At 46.6% G+C, this 16,848-nt stretch overlaps 1 protein-coding gene across 5 annotated transcripts in view; it reads left to right on the top strand.

The window, feature by feature from the left end:
* The window catches only part of L3MBTL3 (L3MBTL histone methyl-lysine binding protein 3), a 1,294,236-nt gene that overhangs the window by 206,934 nt on the left and 1,070,454 nt on the right, over positions 1-16,848 (top strand). For all 5 annotated transcript variants that reach the window (XM_069622999.1, XM_069623001.1, XM_069623000.1 and 2 more), the window contains one exon: positions 6,975-7,102. In XM_069622999.1, coding sequence (XP_069479100.1) covers positions 7,001-7,102 — 102 coding nt within the window. In that variant the 5' untranslated portion in view covers positions 6,975-7,000. The remainder of the gene's footprint in view (positions 1-6,974; positions 7,103-16,848) is intronic.

Below are 16,848 nucleotides of genomic sequence, written 5' to 3'. Positions count from 1 at the left end.
ATGGTGGGCAAGAACTGTCAATCAGCTGTTTTCTCCATTTTGTTGTGCCAAGCAACGCTGTCATCATTGTGGTTTTTTCGGCATGGTCTTCACTGGCAAGATCACACAGACGTGCTTGCCACATGGCTGAAGTTTCAGCCTCGTGGTCTAGTCTTGCTTGCACCTTACTGGTGAATACCTCCAAGAAAAGCATTTTTCAAATGCATCATAGCCAATAAAGTTGCATTTTCTTTGATATTTTCATTGATGGACTCGTAGAGCTTTAAAAATGGTGCTAACAAAATTGTTAATGCCACCAACACGTTATTGTGGATTTAAATTCTGGGAGCCATAGACAGGTGCGCTATGTCATTGATCGATTCACTATAGTGGTACTGCTTGCTCGATACACTTGAATCGCTTGTGTCAGTTAATGAAGAAGGGCTAAATGGGTTTACAATATGCGAGTTGGACGATGGAACACTTGCTTCTCTCACAGGATGGAATCTAGTTTTGGGCATCAGTGGTGCATTCTCTTTTTGTAGAGAGGGGATGGATTTTCCTTTTTCCTGAGATTCGGAAGCATGCGACTGGTCTGCAATAACACTCCATTTCGTTAGCGGGGAAGCATTTTCATTAGCTTGATTTTCTCTTACGGCATCCAGACAAACAATCATGCTGCGTTAGTTTGTTTGCAGTTTCAGAGTTGTGTCGGAGAGGTTTGCCGAAGTAGTGATTCCTGACTCTCTAGAAGTAGAATTCTTTGTCTTTATTCGGTGTTCACAATCAACAATCTCCTCTGCCAACAATTTTTTGTTTATGGTAACAAGTGTTGTGTTGCAGCACATTCCAGAAATATTGGGTGTGGACATGTGCCGTGACTAAGAACCTGGCAGGAGAGAAGCCAAAGTGGTCTCGTCATAGGGAAACCTTGATGATGTAGATGCCTCGAGACGACTGACCTGGACGGTATAACTCTCGGTTACAAGGGACGGTAACGTAGCAGAGGTTTGTACAGGGAGTGGCGAACTGACACTGGAGTCAGGCTTATTTCGTATGGTTTCCCCAGTATTATGATGTGCTACCTGAAAATCCGAGGTTTCATTAGAGTCCATTGTGGTCGTGACCGCTGCCGGTTTTCGATAAGCTGTATTTACATCATAAGAGGAATCTGCTTGTCCAGTATTCAATATAATTGCAGTGTTGTTCAGTGTCAGTCAAGGGCTGCGTAGGAAGTTCGCTGTGAGTAGGGAGGAATCAATGTGGCAACATACTACTTTGCCACAAGTGCGTGGGAGCCTCATTTCCTGCAGTGCATTCAACCTCGGCTTCTAGTAGTTCCACATCAGTAATATCAAGTGTACTGAGATCGACTGTTAGACAAGCAGACGCGGGCAGGGTAAGTCTTTTACCTATTTTTTGAGAAGCAGCAGAGAAAACACTCACCTCTGCAATTTCTGAAGTCAGACCATTTTAATCCTCCACGTTGCCAAGTCAGCCGTGTAACCGCAGTTGCTGTCGTGTCCGAGGCCACATCAGCATTGCTATTGGTGAGGAAAGGGGGGCCAACACTGTAGCTCTGGAAAGCGACTAGGTGGCAACAGTTCACAAGCGTGAGGCGTAGTTAACACCCGCGTGCGACCTGTGATGGACTGTGAGAGACTGGACTCTCGTTGGATTTATGTGCCTCCTGGAACAGATGTAGGCTGATCAAAGTTCTTAAAGAGACGGTAACACAGTATAAAAAACAAGCAGGATCTTCAGCACTTCCAACTCCAACTGAGACTGTGAGAGACTGGACTCTCGCCGGACTCGCGCACATTATCTCTTGTTTGGTTGGTCATTCTTTCAGGAAAAGTGTTTCCTATTATGAAGGATGATTTTCGCACCCACTGTTAGAAACTGCCAGATATAAAACAAAAAATTAAAATAAGTTTTTATTAACAATTTTAACAAGATTACATGAACACAAGGCCCCCCCAACAACTACCCTGTGCCCCCCTCCCCGCACCCTCTCCCCTATCCAAGAGCACACCTGTTTGTGACCGTGTTTAGTAGTCCAGACCAAACTGCTATATGAGGTTGTTGAGGAAGTATCCTTGGGCCAACCGCTCAGTAGGTCCCCCTGCGTCAGTTCTTTACAAATCAGACTCTTCTTGTGGGCAAATTATGCCAAGGAGTTCCATGGCCTTGGGGCACCAGGCTCGGCAGGCACCCGCTTTTAGGTATGACAGCAAATTGGACCAATCTGAAACAAACCGCATCTGGTCTCACTGGATAGAGAAGGTGAGCCATTCCAAGGCTACCAACGACCAGATTTTAGCAATCCGTTCATGTTCTTGTGGAGGTTCTTTTGATTTCCATTTTCGGGCCAAGACCAAAGCTGCCGACATCATCATCATCACGTAGAGCTTACGGTCTGCTCTCGTTGCGAGGTTTTCCAGGATGCCATTTAGACCCACTAAGTCCAGGCCTCTGTTCCCGCCTACCCTGACCCCAAGACTTGGGTATCCGCCCGCTGTAACTAAACCCAGAACTGGTCCATTTTTTGACATTCCCACCAGATATGAGCCCAGGAGCCCTCTGCCCTGCACTCCCTCCAACATAGCTGTGACGTGTTGGGGAATATTTTATTTAGCCTGACCGGAGTTAGGTGCCACTGGAGCATCAGTTTCAGCCACATCTCCCGAATCTGAATCGATCTTGTAAGTTTGGGGATCTGTGACCACAACTTTTCCCAGACCAGCTCCCCTATCTTTGTCCCTGTGTCACCTTCCCATTTCTTCATATAGTTTCTGCTCGACAGGGCTTCTCCCTGCTTAATATGTTTATAAATGGAAGCCAGAACCCCCTTGACCCCTGCATCCGTATCTAGGTACTTTTCGAAAGTGGTGAGGGGACGGGACCCTCCTGCTTAACCAAGGGATGAGAAAGCCAGTGCCTCATCTGAAGATAGGAAAACCTCTGCGTCTCCCCTATACCAAAGTCCCTTTTACACTGCTCAAATAGTTTAACCTTGTCTCCGACAAACATGTCTCGCACCATCCGGCACCCCCCTTGGTGCCAGGGGTTAAAAGCCGACATTCGAGTGTACGCTGGGGTGAACTACGGGTTGCCAGATATAATTTTGATGATCAATCTAGTGATATCAATTTCTAAGATGCTGGATAGGATGTGTTTTGCCTCAAACCCATGGTCCATTGTCCTATTTAGTCACTCCCACATTTGATTTCCAGCAGCATGTGGCTGCAAGTGGCAGTTTCTGCTGCAGGTTTCCAACATTGGAATGTTGGATGCAGACTGACATATATTTTCTATTCTGCCAGTTTGCTAGCCCTATCTACATTAATTTTCAATATTTGTAACATTGTTGATTTCCACTATGATTCACATCAATTCCAAGTTGTAGGTTCCAGTCTCGAATAAGCTTGTTGGACAGCGTCGGTTTTCAGATTTAAAGATTTAATATAACCAAGATGTCATCTTTCCTAGTGTGTTCCCCATCAACAAAATGCCTATCATCAAGGTTTGAAATTGACCGACCGCACCAAGCTTTCCTCCTTAAACTGCATCAAACCTTGTTTGTCTTAAATAGTACCTGGATGAGGAGAACATGCAAAGCAATAAAGGGTCGTCAAGAGAACGTACATACACGTGCTAGTTGTTTTGCCTGCTAGACTTAAGATAACAACAGAAGGAGGACTTATCAAAGCGTATAACCCTCCCTGGAGGAACCGTGAGTGTGAAGGCGGTACGACACGGGAAGAGGAAGCAGATTGGGACGCAGAGGAGGGGGCCGAGAGATCCAAAGCCGGTCCAAGTAAGAGGGACCGCACGGCACGCTGCCGGACGGAAGCTCCAGGCGTTCCTGAAACCTGGGAAGTGCAAATGAGAAATGCAGCACAACCGGCAGAAGTCAGTCTGCAGCTGAGATGCCGCAGGACAGCATAAGTTCACGAAAGCCACAGGGCCCCACAGCTGTTGGCAGAAGCCCATGAGAGGCCCGTACCCTCACGGACCATGCACAAAGATATGCAGGTTGCCAGGAAGATGTTGGGGCCTCGAGAGGGCTGTGGCAGACAAAGAGGGGCCACAGACAGCTGCCAAAATCCTGCTGGGACTGGCAGGGAGCCTAGGAAGCAGAGAATGCCAGACAGGGTCGACTTGGAGACCCTATCTAAATTCTGGGAAGCCATGGGGAAGGTAGAGGACATCTTCCTCGTCGCAGTATTAGCAAGAATACTGAAGAGTAATATAAAAAAGGCGGAAAACCACCCAACTGAGATTACCAAGAGCATACTTGGCAGGTTATGACCAAGTTGGTCCAAGCCAGGGGAAGGGAGACCTTCCCCCTGCTGTTGTGAATTGTAACTTACCTGAGAGCTCACAAAACTGTCTTGGTTTATTTGTCTGATTGTAGATTTATGTATGAATTTTTAAAAAAAAATGAAGTTTTTTGTTTTTTGTCATCTCTTTAGTTGGGGGTAGGGAGGTTTAACCATAAAATATAGAAATGAAATTGTGATGTGCATTTACTATGTTGGCAGTGCTATGGTATTGATATGTGTTATGTACATCGAATATTTCAATAAAAGGATAATTTGGAAAATAAAAATGAAGCCTGAGAAAGTCCAGGGGAAGGCAGTCATTCTCCCTGGTGTTGTGAACCGTGAAAAGTAAAAGGCAAATGTGTGGGAACCAAGCCAAAGAAGGCCAGGGGAAGGGAGTCATTCCCCCTGGCTGCATATGGAGAATAAACACTGAGTGTCAGACACCTGGAGAAGGGAGCCGTTCTCCAGGTAATTGAGTCGACAAGATAACTGGAGAAGGGAGGCATTCTCCAGGAACCCAATACTGAAGAAGCAACTCTGCGCAATAAGGAATGTTGATGTTTGAACTGGAACCTTACCCCTTTGAATTGAACTGAGAACTTGACTGCTTGTTGACATTTCAGCCTGGAACTTTGTTTTGTACCTTGGAAAGGGAAGGGAGTCATTCCCTCAGGAGATCCCACCTAACAACCGGAATTGTGATCCGTTGTCCAGAAGAAGGCAGCCATTCTTCTGAACCAAAAGATCCATGACCTCTTCAGTTTAGTTACAAATGTAAGGGACAGAAGCAGCGTTTTGACACAAGACGGTGGACTCTTTATTCACTTGGATAACCCGACTGTATCACTAGTATTTTGGAGTTATGGAGAGGTAGGTTTTCTCTTTATTTTCTGGTATGCCACCTGTTTGTCAGTCTCCCCCTTCTGCACCCTTACAACCCTAACAGCTATTTACTAGTGGCAGTTCTGCTCCCTTTTACTAGTGGATCAGGATTGTTTGATAATAGGCTTGTCGATTCTAGATGGAGGCATAGTCCTTGAAATGCGCTAATTGTCATAGCCCAGGTGAACCCAAAGTCTTCAATTGTGTCTTTGCTCCACCACCTTGAATTTGGCATCACTTTATGTCAATAATGCATGTCAATATTACATCCCGAATCTCTACCAAATTGCTTCAATCCTTAAGGTATTGCTTGAACTGAAACATCTGGGTCTTCCACCAGTAGAAAAATGTTGTTCACAAACATCACATTCATAACTATTATGCTGGGAACTGTAAATCTCGAGGGTGGAGAGGGAGAACGACAACGTTCAGCCTTTCCTACCCATGCTCTCTTCCATTACTTCTTAGTAATAATCTGGTCGAGTTCACAGTCAAGGCCATGTGACAAGTCATCGGGCCTTCCCAGAAACGTTATGCCAGATCTGGTGGGTTAAAATTTGGTGTTTGCTATGTATTGTAATCCCTGCACCACTCGCTTCACAAGCATCTATGGTCTATAGACTCATGAGCTGGATTGAACAATGTATGCTCCTAAATGTGCTGGAGACCTGATCCGTAGCCCTCATTGATGCAATGACCTGAGATTGGCAAGCTCTTGGGTACTGCTGGATGATTTATGAGGATTAGCATTGTGGGCAATGTGCTGCAGTAGGAAGTAAGTGCATGTCCAGCCATTCCCACTTTTGCCGTTATTAGCTTCATTTTCATTCTTTGGCTAAAAGACTGCAGTGCAAAGATCCCAGTGTAAATCAAAGCACTAAATCTCCTCTGCTTACAGAGATACCTGCTGTTGTACGAATAGAGGTGGTGGGGTGGGGAGGGTGTTACACGCTGCTAAACTGCTGGAGAGAAAGGATGGTATACATAAAAACATCTTCTGGCATTAAGCCAGTTGATGAGTAGGATATTCTAAACCTTTCAAAACATATTTTCCTGAATGTAATGTCTTGTAACTAGGGCAGCACCCAGATGCCCCCGGGCTTGGCGTGCTCTACAAATGCCAAATAAATAAATGAAACCTGTTTATGAATCCAAATCACATGGATAAACAAAAATGCCACGGCCATATCCCGAATTTATCCTAACCGTTAAATTCAATAGAAGCCTCAGGCCCCCACCACGCAATCTCCAACCCATATTGCAAGAAAATCTCCCGAGCCATTGTTGATGATTGGTGAGGGGTACACAGCATTTTTTAGGTGCAGAATCATTTCCCAGTGTGGAGAGGATTTATACAAATAAGACATTTGCGGGGGGGGTAGCTTGGAGATGTTTTTGAAAGTGCAACCTCCTGATTGTTGTGTTCAAATGAAGCCAAAAAACAACACACAACCCTTATCCTGCATTCACCACTCCCATGCCCAAGCTCACCCATTCTAATTTATCTCTGTGTTCTTGCTGTTTTAAAGAGGGCTCTGTAGAAATAGCAGGTGTGACATACAAGACTGCATTAACGGTTTTCTGTAGGGGCACAATTCCCCATCTTAGTAACCCAGAAGCGGGTAAAAGAAATGCATGCAAACAATGCCGGGTGATTCACAGGGATAGGATATAAAGTTGTCAAAGGTTATCAGGACACCCAGACAATTAAGGCTAAATGCTATAGATTTATTTTAAGCTTGTTTTGCTTAGCCTTATTTTTTTGCGTTATGTATCTTCTAGATCTGGGGAAGAAGGTAAACCAGAAGATGGAAGGAAAGCCAACCTCTGCACAAAGTCAAGACTTTGATCTGATGAGCGCATTGGATTGGAACGAGGGTGTCGCCACACTTCCTGGAAGCAACATTCGAGTAAGTCAGGAGGTTTGATGTTCAGAGTCTGGTACTGAAAAGTTACCAACCTGCTGAATTTATTTTCTTTTTTTGAGAGTGTTGTTGGTGTTCAATATCAGACTGTTGATAATTTCAACCTTCTGAATGAAGAATTTAATATCAGATGTATAATGTGATGGCCATCACTCACTAGACTTACCCTGTCTGTTGCATGATTTTGTGGTTTTGATTCCCTTTAAGTGCACACATTGTTATTTTATGTCACTTTCCACTCCATGACACATCAATGTCTCCCTGCATCACATACACTTACTGCAAATACATCTTAGTATAGCAGTGAAATGGGCAAACCTTAATTCTTTCCTTTCTTTCAATGATGCCATGCAAAGAAAAGATGACTGCAAGCCTTTCTTATTTCAAGGCTATGCGGTGGAGGCTTTTATTCATATGAACACGTCCTAAAAGGATGTGCAGTAGGAAGAATAAATTGTCTCCCAGACCATAGACCAAGAAGGCACAAGGGTCTTGTACCCCGCACCCATCTTCCCTTTAGCCCACCTGTCTGAAGGCCCCACAAGCAGGTTCTTCATGGAAAGGGCAGTGAGACCAATCGCATATCCATCTGCCTTTCTTGTACCTCCCCTTTCGAATGGATTGTCTCCTCCCACGTAGTTCTCATCTTTAGAATTGTTGTCTTCCAGCTCTGAAGCTTTGGGAAACATTTTCACCAGAGGGTGCTGTGTTCGAGGCTGCAGAGCCGTAGTCCCTCGAGGGCCGCCGTCGACGTCATCCGCTGTATAAAGGGCTCGAGCAGCACCCGTTACCTCGATTCTGTTTTTCCGAGCAACTGCTACGTGTCACGAACGGCACATCAGGTTTTTTCTTGACAATGTCGTCATCTACTCCTATCGCACCCAAGACGGGGTTAAAAAAATGTCAGAAGTGTGGTAGGAAAATGTCAATAACCGACCCCCATTGGAATTGTCTCTGGTGTCTCAGCCCAGACCATCGGGTTGACTAGTGCGGTTCCTGCAAGGCCATGTCCAATAATGCTCTTAGGGAACTTAGAGGTAAGCTGGCGGTGGGAGAGGAAACTTGCAAGTCTTCAAAAAGACAAAAAGATTCGGATGAATCTAGTTGAAAATCTCGACGTGGGTCGAGGAGGTCGAGATGGAGGAGTCGCTCTAGGAAATCCTCCTCGTCTTCGTCTAAGAAGTCAAAAAAACAACGTCACAGGTCTTCTTCCTCCTCGTCCTCCTCTGAGAGAAGAGTAACTTATCCATCCAAGCACGATTCCCCTGAAAAATGGGAGGCCTTTATGATTGAAATATTCGAGAAAGCGGCCCAGACCCCCTTGAAGATGCTGCGTGGTGATCATGCCGCTACCCACTGTAAAAGTGACAGAGGGAAATCAAGATCTAAACACGCGAGAGCTGAAAAAGAGTCGAGAGTGTCATCAAGTTAAAGTTCCCTGAAGCCTCATACTAAGACAAAACCTCTGTTGCATAAATCGGTGGTAGCGTAATCGACATCGACACAGTCGACGACCATTGCGTCAAAACCACCGACGAAAATGGCGTCTACACCTTTGGCTGTATCAAAGCCTTCTTCGACAGTATCGAAGCCTCCTTTGAAAACGTTGAAGCCATTGTCTTCTTTATCAACGCCTTCGACCCCTTTATCGAGACATTCTTTAATTCTGATACCCAAGTCGATACCACCCTCTTTACCTGAAAAAGCTTTCCATCCTCAACCTAGCCAGGAATTCTTCAGATCCATGTCATCCATTTTTGAAGAACACTCCTCTGAAGAGGATGTCACTTCAGCTGGAGTTAGGTTTGGTGCCTGAGAGTTCCCTGAAAAGCTAGTGCACCCGAATTCCAAAATAACAGATCTTTATGACTGTCTACAAAATGCCAGTGGCCTGGACACTTCACCTGAAGTGGAATTTGAGAGACCAGACCCTACAGATCATGCTGCTCCTAGTTATAGAAATCTCATGGGAAGGGTCATTGATTTTATGGGTTGGAAGGCAGCTTCCCCAAATTTCGACCAGGATGACATGACAGACATCCTGAGTGAAGGTCCTCAAAGATCCTGTTCTTCCATTCCATAAAGCACTTCAGAAGAGGGTGATGGTAAATTGGAATACTCCTGATTCTATTTCAGCAGTAAGCAAAAAAGTACCAAAATGCAGGCCATCTTTATCAGAGCCAGAATATTTATCTAAACATCCCTCCCCTGAAAGTCTAGTGGTTCAAGCTGCAACCTCCACTAGGCAATCAGCTTAGCCCTCAATACCACCAGACAGGGATGATAAAAAAGTTGATGCTTGGGCCCGGAAAGTTTTTTCTTCGGGCAGTATGGCCCTTAAATCGACTAATGCAACTTGTACTTTAGCAAGATTTACGTATACCTTGTGGGACTGCATGACATCAGCGGCTGATCGCATCCTGGAAGTTGAGGAACGGGATGGTTTCCTGGCTATAGTAAAAGATGGTAAAGAGGCTATGGAGGAATGCCTTCAGTCTGGACTGGACACTGCTGATAGTGTAAGCAGGTCCATGGCATTTAGCACGGTCCTACGCAGGTTTGCATGGATAAGGAAATCTGGCTTTGCACCTCATGTGCAATCTAGATGACTTAATATGCCCTTTGACGGCTTGAGGTTGTTTGGCAACAAGGCGGACGAGAGCTTGGAGACGCTGCAGACCTCAAAAGCGGCAGCAAAATCACTTGGCGCCGCTATAAGACTGCCTCAACAACACTCTTACGCAGGCTCATCTTCCTGGAAGAGTCGCCCCTTTCGTTTTTACTCCTCTTTTGGAAAAGGGAGGGGGCAGGCCAGTCAAAGAGGCCAACAGAGAAAACCCTTTCGTGGTGGAAAAGGGAGAGGTGCTAGATCAGCCACAGCAGCGGCTAGTACCTCCTCAACCACCACTGCTGCAGCCGCTGCAAAGCCACTTTGAGGACTTCACCCACAAGACCCCGGTGGGAGGCGGAATAAATCAGTATCTAAACGAATGGCGGGGCATTACGTCAAATGCCTGGGCACTAGAGATAGTGACCCATGGTTTCTGTCTTCCTTTTCATCAAAGACCTCAAGATCTTCCACCGGGAGCCAACTCTGTAAAAATTACAGACCCGCTCCTTATGCAGGAGATTTTAACCCTGCTAGAGAAAGGTGCAATTGAATATGTACCTGTAGCGGAAAGGAACAAGGGTTGGTACTCCCCTTATTTTCTCATCCCCAAAAAGGGCAGAGGGAGGATTGAGACCCATCTTAGACTTAAGAAATTTGAACAAATTCCTCAGGAAGGACAAGTTCAAGATGGTGACCCTTTCTCAGATCCTTCAGGCTCTTCAACTTCCGGACTGGCTGGTTTCATTGGACCTTCAGGATGCTTACTTTCATGTGCCAATCCATCTCAAGCACAGAAAGTACCCGAGGTTCGCAATTGGTGGTTCTCATTATCAGTTTTGGGTTCTACCATTTGGGCTGACCTCCGCCCAAGGGTTCACCAAACTGATGGCGGTGGTGGCAGCGAGTATCAGGAGAAGGGGGGGATTCACATCTACCCTTACCTGGACGATTGGCTGATCAGGGCAAGTTCACCCAAACGAGCCCAGGAACATCTGGCCTTGACCTGCCACTTCTTACACAGACTGGGCTTCTCCCTCAAATACAAGAAGTCACAAATGATTCCAAGCCAAAGACTCCAATTCATCAGAGCAGACCTGGATACTTCCTCAGGGAAAGCCTTGCCTCCCAAGGAGAGCGCTCACCACATTCTGCAGATGGTAGCAAAGTTTCAAAATACCCAACATCCACCGGCATTCGACTTTCTAAGGTTGCTAGGCCTCATGCCATCCTGCATTTTTCTGGTGCCAGAGGCCAGATTGAGGATGAGAGCCCTTCAGTGGACCCTCATGACTCAATGCTCCCAATTTTCGGCAGAGATGTCAGATCTTCTACAAGTCCCAGCCAAAGTGGCTCAAGATCTCCTGTGGTGGGCTTGCAAGGAGAATATCCTCAAGAGGGAACCTTTTTGGCAACCATGGCCGTGGATTACGATAGTGATGGACGCCTTACTCACGGGGTGGGGAGCACACACCAACGATCTGACAATCAGCGGTCGCTGGTCTCCATCGGATTCCAAACTACACATCAACCTTTTGGAGCTGAGAGCAATCAGACTAGCGCTGAAGGCTTTTCTGCCCTCTGTACAGGGAAAGAGTGTCCTGATAATGACGGACAACACAGTGGCCATGTGCTACCTCAACAAAAGAGGTGGCATAGGATCACTTCCACTGTGCAGAGAAGCAATGCAGCTCTGGTTCTGGTCAATGCAAGAAGGAATCTCTCTATTAGCAGTTCACCTAGCTGGAGAACTGAACACAGCGGCGGATGCTCTCAGCAGGCAGAGCACAGTCTCACACGAATGGGAGCTAGCTCAGGAAGTCCTTTAAGAGATCTTTGCCCTTTGGGGAACCCCTCAAGTGGATCTGTTCGCGACCAGTGTCAACCGAAAGTGTGAGCTATACTGCTCAAGGGAATTTCCTCCAAGAGGAGCTCTAGGGGACGTGTTTTTGATGGACTGGGTATTTCCACTCTTATGCGTTTTCTCCAGTCCCCGTGATTCCTCAGGTAATCGGGAGGTTGAGAAAGTTCAGGAAATCCATGATTCTAATTGTCCCGGATTGGGCCAGGAGGACGTCGTACCCGGACATGCCCAACTGCCCTCCAATACGTCTTCCACAAAGAGAGGATCTTCTCTGCAAGAGGAAGGTCAGGTACTCCATCCAGAGATCAAGACACTCAGTCTTCATGCATGGTTTCTGAGAGGCTGAGATATAAGGATTGGGACCTCCCGGATGACGTAATGGAGATTTTGCTTTTGGCCAGAAGGCCAGCAACAAAATCCCTGTACCGGTGTCGTTGGAATATGTTCAGTGACTGGTGCAGGGATAAGAATGTGCATCCATTTCTTTGTAATACTCAAACAGTACTTTCTTTCCTCTTACACTTGGCCAATTTGGGGCTCCAAATCATCGACCCTCCCAACCTACCCCTCCGTACAGTTTATGCCAGTTGCACTCTAACTTCCTTAAGAGCCTGAGGACTTAAAGCCTGATCAGCTGATGCGACCGTGAAAACTGTAAAAACAGAACTGAGGTAACGGGCGCTGCTCGAGCCCTTTCAGCGGATAATTTCGACGCTTGACGGCGGCCCTCGAGGGACTACAGCTATGCGGCCTCGAACACAGCGCCCTCTGTGAAAAAAATGTCCGAAGCAGCAGAGCTGGGAGACAACATATCTAAAGATGAGGAATACGTGGGAGGAACATCCAATCAAAAGAACGTTACTGTTGGTAAGTAACTTGTTCTTCTGTCTACCAGGTCTCACAGTGGTTGGAGGGTGGACTAAGAGTAGCACCAGGCAGGTACCCTGTAACATTGCTTCACTCAGTGGGCCTCATTACAAGTGTGGCGGTCCGGAAACAAGGGTGCCGGTAAGCTCACCGGCACCCTTGTTTTCCAGGCCGCACACTACAAGTCTGCCTGCTGGGGCCGCTGTACCCGACAGGACTGACCCTGCTGGGCTCAGCGGCCCGGTGTTTTGCTTTTTCTGTCACGTGTAATGACCCTCAAACCACTTACCTTATTACACAGACTAGAAATTCTTGATTCTATTAAAGACACGAAGGCGAGCACTATGCTTCTCTTTCTTTTAATTATTTATATAAAGAAAGCTCAGCAGCAAGGTATTTTATGCACTTACATATAATAAAACTAATTCTGGAAGTGCGATGATAAAATACATAACATAAAACCATTAAAGTACATATAAAGTTCATAACATCCATAGTATAACAGGAAAAACTTCAAATCCCATGATGCTCCAAAGGTCATCAGTGTCCATGGTCACGTGGTACTGTCCCTCCAATGAAAGTACAGATGCTCCCATAAACAGTCCTGAACAAGAAATAACTTCCTCTTTCGAGGCTGCGAACTTGCTGTCTTTGATGATAGAATTCTAAACCTCGTGTAATCAGATGAAAGATCAGTTGACACGCAAATCAGGTGGACTTGCCTGCAGAGGCTGCCAAGAAAAATAAACTAAAAATAAATTAACTCTTGCGTATAACAACCCAAGGTCCCTTAAAGGGGTGGGAGAAAAAAGCATCTTATTATTGTTACACAATATATGAGGTTAGACCAACAGATTGAAACAATGCTAGAGGCATTCTTAAGCAGTACGCAACATGCTTGTCTTCGATGGGTGGGATAATGCTCGCCTGCGTGTCATTAATAGAGTCAAGAATTTCTAGTAAGTTATAAAGGAAAATCTTTATTCTATGTCAAGACCGGAAGATCACATAATGTTCGTTCAAAGCTTACTTACCACTATCGAAGCAGGTTGTTCCACTGGCTTTAAGTAGAATTCTTTAAAGATCGATTTGCCTGCCCAATCAGCCATCCTCATAATGTCCTCCAGATGGTCGCTGATCTGCAAGGCTTTTGAGGCCATGGCTCCTCTGACTGAATGAGCTCTGAACTGGAGTGTATCAATCCCTGCTTGGGTTAACGTCCAGCGCACACAGCGGGCTAAGGTAGTGGCTGAGACTGCCTTGTGGGGCTTGCGAATAGCTATGAGAAGTTGACCGCTCGGAGTGGATCTGAGCAGAGCTGTTACTTCTTCATAGGCTTTTAAACACTGAACCACGCATAGCTTGGGTTGTTCTCTAAAAGCCAGGTAAGAGATCTCTCTAGAATCACATTTAGTTCTTCTTTAGTGAAAGACGACACCGTCAGGGGAGAAGGACCTACCTTCTAGATCTAGAGCTCTGACATCCGATACTCTCCTGCAAGAAACGAGACAAAGCAAGGTAGTAAGCTTGCCGGAGAGTCCCGTACGCGATAACTCTTCGTTGACTGGCCATGAGAGGAAAAGATTGAGCACTTTATTAACGTCCCCAAGTTTGTTGTAACGGGACAGAGGTGGAACTGTAAGGCGTATCCTTTTAACAGTCTGCAAACTAGGTGGTGTTCTCCAGCTGGGGCCCCTTGTATGAAATTGTGACCTGCGGAGATCGCTGATCGATATGCGTTTATTGTTCTGTAAGCAAGGCCTCGTTCTACTAAAGAGGCTAAGAAATTGAGAATTTCTTCTAGAGGCGCTGAAACTGGATGCAAGCTCCGATCCTGGCACCATATCCTACATGTATTCCAGGAATTGGAATGCTGTTTGTGGGTAGCAGGGGCCCAGCTTTCTTCAATGAGATGGATCGCTTTGGTGGACATGCCCGGAGTTCTCCATCTTGCCCTGAAATCCTCCAAGTTGCTAGTCGGTGACCCGGAAACTAGCAGGGGTTGAGCCTGACCCCACGGATCTAATAGGTGATCCTGATACCGGGGTAGAAGGATTGGAGAATCCGTGGAAAGTTCCAGAATAACTGGATACCAAGTCTGAGAAGGCCATACTGGGGCTTTGAGGACCAGCTCTGCCTTGTCCTGACGGACCTTCGCCAGGGTCCTCGCTATCATAGAGAAGGGGGGAAACGCGCAGAGAATCCCGTGTCCAAGGCTGCAAGAATGCATCTGTCGCTGAGGCCGCTGGGTCGGGTCTCCAGCTGTAAAACACCGGGAGCGGAGTGTTGAGCCGAGATGCAGGAAGGTCCATGGACAGCGGACCCCAGTACTGCTGTAAACGGAGGAATATGTTCTTGTCTAGACTCCAATCGCTGGAATCGGAGTAATGGTGGGAGTGCCAATCCACTATTACACCCTTGAGACCCGGCAGGTATTCTGCTGTGACTGAAATCTGATGGTTCAAGCAGAAATCCCAAACGCCTTTGGCGAGATCTGCTAATGGCCGAGACCTGGTACCACCCAGATGATTGATGTATCTTACGACAGATACGTTGTCCATCTTTAGCAGAATGCTAACTTTGTCTCTGGCAAAAGAGCGTACTGCGAAAGAACCTGCGAGAAGTTCTAGGCAATTGATGTGCATTTCCAGCTCCTGTGGGGACCAAGTCCCTCCAGTGGCTGCTGTGCCGCATCTTGCTCCCCATCTGGAACGACTGGCATCCGATTCTATGATGATATCTGGAGTGGAGCCGAAGATGGCCAAGCCGTTCCAAGCGTCCATTTGTGATAGCCACCAATTTAGTTCTGTCCTCGCTTGAAGTGATAGTGTCAATCGTTGAGAATAAGAGAGACTGTGTCTCAGGTGTTGGCCTTTCAATCTTTGCAATTCCCAGTAATGTAAGGGACCCGGAAATATTGCTTGAATGGACGAGGACAGGAGGCCTATTACTCTTGCTAGCTCCTGCAGCGAGATTAAGTCCCTCTGCAAGAGCCTGCAAATTTCTCTTTTTGTTGAGTGTATCTTGGCAGCTGAAAGACAAAGCTGCGAATTCTGGGTGTCTACAATGAACCCTAGAAATTCTAGATTCCTGGAAGGACAAAGAACCGACTTCTCCCAGTTGATGAGGAAGCCGAGGCTGTGGAGCAAGTCTATAGCTAGCTTGGTTTGTTCTTGCACTAGCTCTTGAGATTAAGCCATAAGAATAATGTCGTCCAGGTAAATTATCAGGCGGACGCCTTGTTCTCTTAAGTGAGCTACTACGGGTCTCAACAGCTTGGTAAATGCCCAGGGAGCTGAAGAGAGACCGAAGGGTAAACTTGTAAATTCCCAATCTTTGCGATCCCAAGAAAACCTTAGATAATCTACGTGTTCCGGATGAATCGGCACTGCTAGATAAGCGTCTTTGAGATCTAACCGCACAAGCCAATCGTTGGGCCTGGGAAGGTCCCTGAGCATGTGGATGCCTTCCATCTTGAAATGTCGATAAACTATGAACTCGTTGAGTGCTTTCAGGTTTATCACGGGCCTTACTTTCTGCTTTCTGCGCACTAGAAAGATTGGGCTGAAAACCCCGCCCGGGGTCGAGCAAGGACGAATCAAATAGACTGTGAACTTTGCTGTCTAATGCTCTGATTTAGTACTGACATTATTATTGGCCATTATTATTGGGACAGGGGACTGGACTGAAAGGGTTGTGCAAAGAATTCCAGTTGCAGTCCGCGCGCTACATCCCTGACCCAGGCGTCTCCTGACAAAGCGTCCCAAGCTTCTGAAAAGAAAATTATCCTCCCCCCAATGGGCGTGAGTGGCGCTGGCGCTGTTATCATTAGACTGACCTGAGGGTTGTTCAGCTCCGTTCCTCGGTCCTCTCCTCCAGTAGCGGCCTCTGCTATGTCCTCTGGAGGGGAAAAAGGTATCGGTACCATCTTGCCAGGTGTTCTGCTGTTGATAATGAGGTCTTCTGTCGAAGGCATAACGGCCGGAAGAGCGAGCTCGCCCTCGACCGGCCCTGGTGAAAACCTTAGTTGAAAAAACCTTCTTGATAGAGGCCTGGGCTTTATCCAGTGCAGTAAATATGCCTACGAATTTGGACATCTCCTTCATAAAAGGATCAGCAAAGAGTAGCCCTTGCACGGTGGTGCCAGACTCTGTATTCGCCAATTCCGCCAGTTTTGAATCAATTTTGAATAGTATGCCTTCCTGCGCTCGGTAGAAATAGCACAGCTTGCATTTCCCAGCAGGCAGATGGCTCTTTGAGCCCAACTGGAGAGAATGACTGGATCGATTGAAGTTGAGGAGGTGAAGGCTCCCTCTGCCAGGTCTAATATTTTCACGAGAGGGCCAGCAACGTCTAACAGCTTATCCTGGCAGGACTTCCAGGCTCTGTCTA

Source organism: Ambystoma mexicanum, chromosome 11, assembly GCF_040938575.1.
Source record: "Ambystoma mexicanum isolate Mex_15411 chromosome 11, UKY_AmexF1_1, whole genome shotgun sequence".
Lineage (NCBI taxonomy): Eukaryota > Metazoa > Chordata > Amphibia > Caudata > Ambystomatidae > Ambystoma > Ambystoma mexicanum.
The sequence above is the reverse complement of the archived record's forward strand: the minus strand, read 5'-3'. Positions and strand labels throughout refer to the sequence as shown.